The sequence below is a fragment of the Glycine soja genome, chromosome 13 (assembly GCF_004193775.1).
Source record: "Glycine soja cultivar W05 chromosome 13, ASM419377v2, whole genome shotgun sequence".
Lineage (NCBI taxonomy): Eukaryota > Viridiplantae > Streptophyta > Magnoliopsida > Fabales > Fabaceae > Glycine > Glycine soja.
In genome coordinates, this window is record NC_041014.1 from 23,246,942 (window position 1) to 23,255,170 (window position 8,229).

At 37.4% G+C, this 8,229-nt stretch overlaps 2 protein-coding genes across 4 annotated transcripts; both read left to right on the forward strand.

The window, feature by feature from the left end:
- Nucleotides 1-360: 360 nt before the first annotated feature.
- LOC114381205 (probable myosin-binding protein 6) lies at nt 361-4,332 on the forward strand. Of its 3 annotated transcripts, none has more exons than XM_028340402.1 (3): nt 361-473; nt 1,248-2,584; nt 2,665-4,332. In XM_028340402.1, the coding sequence occupies exons 2-3, from the start codon at nt 1,381-1,383 to the stop codon at nt 4,026-4,028; spliced, it is 2,568 nt and encodes an 855-aa protein (XP_028196203.1). In that variant the 5' UTR covers nt 361-473; nt 1,248-1,380; the 3' UTR covers nt 4,029-4,332. The 3 variants fall into 3 exon arrangements, with proteins under 3 accessions (XP_028196203.1, XP_028196205.1, XP_028196204.1); XM_028340404.1 differs by having other exon boundaries at nt 1,248-2,482; XM_028340403.1 differs by lacking the exon at nt 361-473 and having other exon boundaries at nt 850-2,584.
- Nucleotides 4,333-5,890: 1,558 nt separating this feature from the next.
- LOC114381151 (cytochrome P450 94A2-like) lies at nt 5,891-7,743 on the forward strand. The gene has a single exon (XM_028340335.1). It carries the CDS (start codon nt 6,006-6,008, stop codon nt 7,515-7,517), a length of 1,512 nt encoding a protein of 503 aa, XP_028196136.1. The 5' UTR covers nt 5,891-6,005; the 3' UTR covers nt 7,518-7,743.
- Nucleotides 7,744-8,229: the final 486 nt, after the last annotated feature.

Consider the following 8,229-nt stretch of genomic DNA (forward strand, 5'->3'; position numbering starts at 1 on the left):
AATATATTTTTTGTTTCATCATATTTGATAGTACAACAACACATGAATTATAAAATGCTTTAAATAATTTATTAGATGAATTTTTATTCTTTTTTACACAAATGATGCATGCAAAATAAAGTCACTCATTCATTCATATAACAAATTTTCAGAAATCAAAATGATTTTAAAAATGAAAATATTCTAACAAAATTAAATTATTTTTCAGATGCATTTGCTAGCAAACAAATCAAAGGCCGTTGGTTTCAACGGTCACTGGATCAAGCGGAGAGGGACCTACACGTAATTCCGCGCCTTATTTTTCTTCAATTTTCTTCACTCTCTTTACTATTTTTTATTTTTATTTTTGATAATTTTCTTTGTTCCTTTTTTGGAAGGAAAGAAAGAAAGACAAATTCTTTGGCATCTTTGATCAGAAATTGCCTCTGTACCTCATCCTCTTCTCTCTCTCGCAGGCTGCAGAACAGAAACAGGTACCCGCATTTCCCCAACATCAAAAAATATGAATGAAAATAAATAAATCATGCAATTTTTCTGAATTTTCCACGACCTTTTTAATTAATTTATTTATTTATTTGAAATTTATGGCCCTTGAATTTATTTGATTTAATTGTCGTCACTAAACTTGCAGTTGGTAGTTGATAATCTAAGGCGTAATGCGTTACGGTTGGGTTGGTTTCAATTCACTTTCTGTTTATGTTTACGGTTACTCGACAATTATTAGTGTAGGTCGGTTGGATGAGAGGGTGTATATTTCATTTTCATCAATTACTCTGCAAAACGAAAATCTATTCCTGTTTATTTATTTATTTAATTAATTTCTTTTTGTCGTTGTCTAAGGAGTTGAGGATTTATTTATGGCTTTGCTCAATTTGTTTGATGTTGGTTGTGGTTGTGGTTGGGCTGTCTATGATTATGGATGATGTCTGTCTGGATTTGTTCATCGTTAAAATGGCGCGTCAATTAAATATAATCCATCACCTAACACATGGATCAACTCACGTGTGGTTGTTTTGATTTAGTCATTAGTCTTGAGTTTGAATCTTGAATATGTAACTATATTCAATATTTGAAAGAAAAGATTTTACTGGTGATCTAGTCTTTATTTGGCTAGAGTATTAGAGTAGGATTGTTTCTCGTCCAGGATACATGTGGTTCTAAACTAACAAAATTAAATGCATTGCATTTAGCTTGGGTTTTAATTATAATTTGAGTCTAATGGTGGTTGTTTGATGCCAATTTTGTAGCCTTCTAGCCTTAGCTCACCATCTAACTTGGTGATGCAATTTTGGGCTTAGAGTTGGGTGGCTGTGATTTGATTGATGACTTTCCCTGTCTTGTCATGAATGTTGTGGATTTGTAAGAGCAACTGTGGTGGAGATGGCATCAGGTGGAAAGGAAACTTCATTTGTCAAAGCAAGGAGAATGAAAGGGTTCATTTCCCTTCTTACATCTGCAGCTTGTGAGTGGCTTTTGATATTTCTGCTGCTACTCAATGCCTTGCTATCATATATGCTCACCAAGTTTGCGAGTTATTGCCAACTGCAAATGCCTTGCTTGTTGTGTTCTAGGCTTGATCAAATCTTATGCCGTGAAAGGCCGGAGTTCTATGTGAACCTGTTTTGCAGCAGTCACAAATCAGAAATATCATCTCTGATTTTGTGTCATATTCATGGTAAGCTGGCAGATGGGCATAGGATGTGTGATGATTGTCTTTTGTCCGTCACTGCAAAGACCAAGTGCAATGCAAAAACGCACAAATTGTTGGTGGGTAAATTTGGGCTGGTTCTTGGTGGTTCTGGTTTCAAAAGTCCATCACTAAGTAGAGATTTGTTTGCTGGCTCTAAGGGTGCAAGACTATGTACAAGACAATGTACTTGTTGTGGTAAGCTTTGGAAGTCAGATCAGAACTCCCCAAGATCTATCCAACTAAAATCACCTGGGAGAGCTTTTCTTAAGCCAAATATTCCTTTTCCATGTGCACCGAGGCAAAGCCGTTTAAATCACCGGGATAACTTGAAGAAAATGAGGGATAAATTTCCTGGATCAGAGGGAAAAAGCAGTTTTCAGCCACTATCTCATATTGGGTACACTGAGCTGAGACTTAATTCTGATTCTGAGTCCGAATTTCTATTTTCTGATGATGATGATGTTAGTAGTGTGTTTCATGAGAACATTGAAGCCAGCAATGACCCTAAAGCTCAAGTTACATCTGCACCTTCCTCAAACTGTATTCCGAGTGCTTTGAATCCGGAAAATCTGAATGATAGTTCTGCCAAATCCATGCCTTTGCCTTCAGATCAATGTGTGGAGCCTAATGTCAGCGAACATCAAGATGTGAATGCCAATTCTGCAGAAGAAATTAATTTGCAGCAAGAAAAGCAAGAGACATTCAGTTCTGACCTGGCTGAGCTCATTTCAATAAACGAGGTTTCACCATCACCTATTGTTATGAATGTTCCTGATAGAGAATCAGAAGATAGTAAGATTACTTCTCCTTCTCAGGATTCTCGTCCTACTCCTCTATCTGAGCTTATGACTTTGAACGACACACATGCACATGCTGAAGCATCATCAGAAAAATGTTACATTTCTTTCTCCCTATATTTCCATTATTGTTCTTCAAAATAGTTGTTTAACATTTGCTTTATGAAATATTTCCAGCTGCAGATGTTGCACAAGCAAGTGATACTGGAATGGTATCTGAAAAGAAAGGGGAAGTTTTAGAGAAGATTGGTACAGAGGAAAAAGCATCAACTGAGACTCATCTGGAGGTATGTAATTCTGCTCCTATAAATCCTAAGGAAGTTGATAATGTCAAGGAAGAACTGGAGCAATCACCATCAGACAAATCTTCTCCTAATGGGTCTAATATATCATCATATGTTCCCATAAATCATATTCACTCGCCACCTGGGACAGATGCTGAGGCTTCTAGTTCTAACGGAGTTCAGGTACTTCAAAAGTCATCCTCAGTGGAATCTGGTATTGATTCTCTGGATGAAAGCAATATTGATGAAATTGAAGGAGATTCTAATGATGATAGACTGAGGAGACAAATTGAGTATTACAAGAAATGCATGGATTCTTTACAGAAGGAACTGGAGGCAGAAAGAAACGCTTCTGCTGTTGCTACAAATGAAGCAATGTCTATGATTACAAGGTTACAGGAGGAGAAGGCAGCACTGCAGATGGAGGCTCTTCAATATTTAAGAATGATGGAGGAGCAAGCAGAATATGATAATGATGAATTGGAGAAAGTTAATGATCTACTCACAGAAAAGGAAAAAGAGATACAAGATTTGGAAGCCGAGCTGGAATATTATAGATCAAACTTGGGGGATGATGAACCTATGGTCCATAATATGCATAAGGAAAGTCGGGATTTGAAAGGAGAAGATGTCACAGTGCAAAACACTGGTGTGCATAACATCACAAATACCGCAAGCAGTTCAAAGAATGCTGAGGTATCCAAAGTTGGTGAGGAAGATGTGACCAGTGGAACCACATTTTTGGAATTTGAGGAGGAAAAGGAATACATTTCTCAATGTTTGAAAAACTTGGAAGAGAAGGTTCATCAAATCTCTTTGCATGCGCCTAATGATAGATCTGAGAAACTTGAAGTCAGTGAATTGAATCAACAAGGAGCTTCTAATGGTGAAGGGCATCAATTAGATGGTCATGAAGATACTGGATTGTCCACAGAGAAAAGCATTAATACATTGAATGGAAATCATATTGATAAAGATGGATCAGCTGCTGAAGATGTTGATGCTTGTTCTCTTAGTGCAGAAAACAATCATTCCAAATCTCCTGAACTACAAATCTGCACGCCTAGAAGAGAAGTTGAGTTGGTTGCTCTAGAAAATGAAATATCAGACCTTAATGAACGGTTGGAAGCACTTGAATTTGATCATGATCTTCTGGAGCACCTAACAAATTCTCTTCAAAATGGCAATGATGGAAAACAATTTATTCAAGACATAGCTCATCGATTGCATGAGCTTCGGAAAATTGCAATAAGATGAAGATGGTAAGCATATAAATGGAAGTGTTTTTAGTTCTTCCTTTATTTTTAGGCACAAATAAACTTTCATATGGTATATTATACTGCATTGTGAACACTCGTATCAATAGAGACGATATGAATCCACCCAGAATCTTCTCAATTTGCTTTGACAATTATATACTTTTGCACTTTCAAAGCAGACATGTAAGAATGGTGGTCATGATTTTTGGCCAGGCTTGGGGTTGTTCAATGATTACGAAAGTTTATGAACAAATTTTACAAATTTTTGGAGTCTCATTTACATGTTAAACTCTGCTTTCAAATGTTGGTCTTGCTTTAAAATCTAATGACATGATCAAGTTTATAATGTCCGACGTAATTTGTAGAGGGTTGTAACTGTTAAGTTCTCAGTGGTGGTAGGTCCTTAAACTGGATCTGATGCTTGTCAAGTTTTCAAGCCCGAATACCTTAATGTGTTGGCAGATTAACTTATCTTTTTGTACTCATGTTATTTTGATAGCGCATGAATGACTTGCGCATACTAATCTTTATTGGGTATCATTTATAGGCATTGTCTGATATTGATGCCAAGCACCTGTTTCATATGTAACTACGAATTAAGCTTATCTTCCTTCTCTTTTTTTTTTATTTTTTATTTTTGTTGCTAAAAGTTTTAGCTCTTCGTTTCTGTCCACTTATCTTCCCTTCGTCCAAAATACCGAGCCTTAGCCTAAAATCCTATGTGTTTTCTTGTAAGAAGAAAGGAGAAAACTTTTACTGTATCTATTTTTTACACACAAAACATGTGTTTAAGGATGGAATTTTAGATAATCAAAAAAATTATAATTGTATGAGTTGGCCAGTTTGATCGATAATTCTTGGTGTAAGAGTTGTTTGATGCATGGGATTTAGTGTAAAGAATGCATAATATTAAAAGATGTTCACGCTGATAACGAACATGAATATAATATTGAAGATTTGTGTAATCATCTACGTAGCTTTGAACAAGTTTTGAGATTTACATATATAATAAATATTTAATCACATTAGTTAAGTTATTCAAACTCTTGACCCCTTTGTTGAAATTCTAAAACTGCATTAGGAAATATCTATCTTAAAAATGTAAGCTATTTAACTCTAACGAATTTTATAAAATATCCTATATATTTATTTATTTTGCTAAAAGTAAGGTATTTGAGAAAGTCATAATACTAATTTTTAAGAAATAGAGACAATCAAGGTTGATTGTCTTTTTGAATAAAATAAAATTCCATACACCGGATTAGGTATCGAATGTTAGCATGCTTAAGAAACATGTATTTATCTATCTATCTATCAAATGTGTTGATGGACCTTATTTGTTTTGAATATTTATCCTAATGACCGGAAGGTGGAAGAAGATGAATTGATTTATTATATCCCTCTCTCGCATGGTGCTATAGTCATCTACTGCAATGAGTGAGGAGACTGAAAGTGGAATGCAAGGCAGAGAGGCACCGCATTTAGCGCACTGCATGTGAAAGTGGAGACTCTTCTCATCGTCTTGTCTCGTCGCCACTACATTTTGCCGCAAATTTCTTTTTATCATGTCTTCTTCAATTATTTTTCCATTTCACGTTACAACTTTAAACTAAAACAAAGTAGCACAAATTAATCCACGCTCTCTCACTCTCAGTGGCTAAGATCAGATGCCCAAATAAAATATCAAAATATCTTACCGTTAAAACGAGAAATATCTTTCTATATATAGTAAAAACTTTAGTCCACAATTTTAAATTTTATCTTTTTTATAAAAAAAAAAAAGAAGATATTTTTACGATTAAAAGTCATGACAGTATCTAAAATTCACCAAATTAGTTTGTCTCTCTTAGGAATAAAGTATTCTCCGTAAGTAAGCATTGCACGATAAGGGATTATATATAAAGCAGCTGCGGGGTTAAGTACATTTGTTATATGTAGAGTGAAGCCAAAGGAAGGACGTGATTGAGTGAGCAAAATGGAACCTGAAAGCCCAGCTTTGTTGCTTATTTTGTTTGCAACCCTACTTTGGTTCTTAGCCACAACACTTTCCAGAGGCAAATCTCCACCACCCTCTCCCACCACCATTCCCAAAGCATATCCTGTCATCGGTTCGGTGTTCTCCATCGCCGCCAACAACCGCCGCCGCATCCACTGGATCTCCGACATCCTCCACGCCTCCCCCTCCTCCACCTTCGTCCTCCACCGCGCCTTCGGCTCCCGCCAGGTCTTCACGGCGAACCCCACCGTTGTCCAGCACATTCTCAAGACCAACTTCCCTGTGTACCCCAAGGGCCTGACTCTGAATCGGGCCCTTGGAGACTTCCTCGGCCAGGGTATCTTCAACTCAGATGGCGCTGGATGGAAAGTTCAGCGCCAAATTTCCAGCCACGAGTTCAACACTCGCGCTCTCCGCAAGTTCGTCGAAACCGTGGTCGACGCCGAACTCTCCGGCCGCCTCCTCCCCCTCCTCGCCGCCGCCGCCAAAAACAAAACCGTCATCCCCGACCTTCAGGACATCCTCCAACGCTTCACGTTTGACAACATCTGCAAGATCGCGTTCGGCTTCGACCCGGAGTATCTCCTCCCCTCCCTCCCGTTAACCCCCTTCGCCACCGCCTTCGACGACGCCACCAGAATCAGCAGCGAGAGGTTCAACGCCGCCTTCCCTCTCTTCTGGAAAATCAAAAGCCTCCTCAACCTCGGCTCCGAGAAGCGCCTCAAGGAAGCGATCTCCGAGGTAAGAGGCTTAGCAAGGAGAATCATCGTAGAAAAGAAGAAAGAGTTTCAAGAGAAAGAAACTCTGGACACCTTGGATCTGTTATCACGGTTTTTGTGCTCTGGCCACTCCGACGAAGAGTTCGTTATGGATATTATCATAAGCTTCATTTTAGCGGGGAGGGACACTACCTCCGCGGCGCTAACGTGGTTCTTCTGGCTGATTTCCAAGCACCCGAAAGTGGAGGAGGAGGTGGTTAAGGAGGTTATGGAGAAAGACGCGGCATACACGCACGTGTATGATGAGGTGAAGGACATGGTATACACGCACGCGGCGTTGTGCGAGAGCATGAGGCTGTACCCGCCGGTGCCGGTGGATACGAAGGAGGCAGGGGAAGACGACGTTTTGCCGGATGGGACAGAGGTGAAGAGAGGGTGGAGAGTGGCGTATCATATTTACGCGATGGGGCGGTCGGAGAAGATATGGGGGGCGGATTGGGGCGAGTTTAGGCCAGAGAGGTGGCTGAGTAGGGACGAGGTGGAAGGGAGGTGGAAATTCGAGGGGGTGGATGCTTTTACTTATCCGGTTTTTCAGGCTGGACCAAGGGTGTGTTTGGGAAGGGAAATGGCGTTTTTGCAGATGAAAAGACTTGTGGCCGGGATTATCAAGAGCTTCAAGGTGCTGTCGGAGGTGGCCGAACCCGAGTTCGCTGCGTATCTCACTTCTTTCATGGTTGGTGGCTTCCCTGTCAGGATTCAGAACCGTACGTAACGTAGCAGCCACATTTCTTTTTTGCTAGAACGATTGTTTTAACTAGATAACTATTTACATATTATCCATCACAAATATTCTCTTGTTGGCAATAGAGCATGCTGTATTTGCAGACTTGATGTGTTTTATTATATGCTTGAGTTTGTTTGTAAAATAATTGTTCATCTCTCCCTTGTATATATAAAGAAAAAGGTTTAATGGGAAGTAAGAAAAACATTATTTTACCGATATAGTGTTGATTTGAATATTTGATATAAAATATAAATTATATATATAGTTGAAAATTTAAATTTTATTTTTATATATTATATATTATAATATATAAGAAAAAAATTTATTTTTATATAAAATAAAAATAAAACTTATATAAATATATATATTTTAATTTATGTGTGAAAATAAAATTTAATCTTATATATTACATTTTAAAAGATAATATATAAGATTATAAAAATATAATAAATTAAAAAAAATTGAATTTTGAATTATTTTCATATAAAACTTATATCAATATTATATTTTATATCAAATATTTAAATGACTACTTGGATGTAGTAATAAAACTTATATTAATATTATATTAAAATTAACTAAGATAATAAACTTTAAAATATAGAAAGACTCAAACAGTGAATTAAAAAATAGGATAATTGATTTAGTGTAATAAGAAAAATAGGGGGACAAATTTTACAATTAATCAAAAGAAAAATGT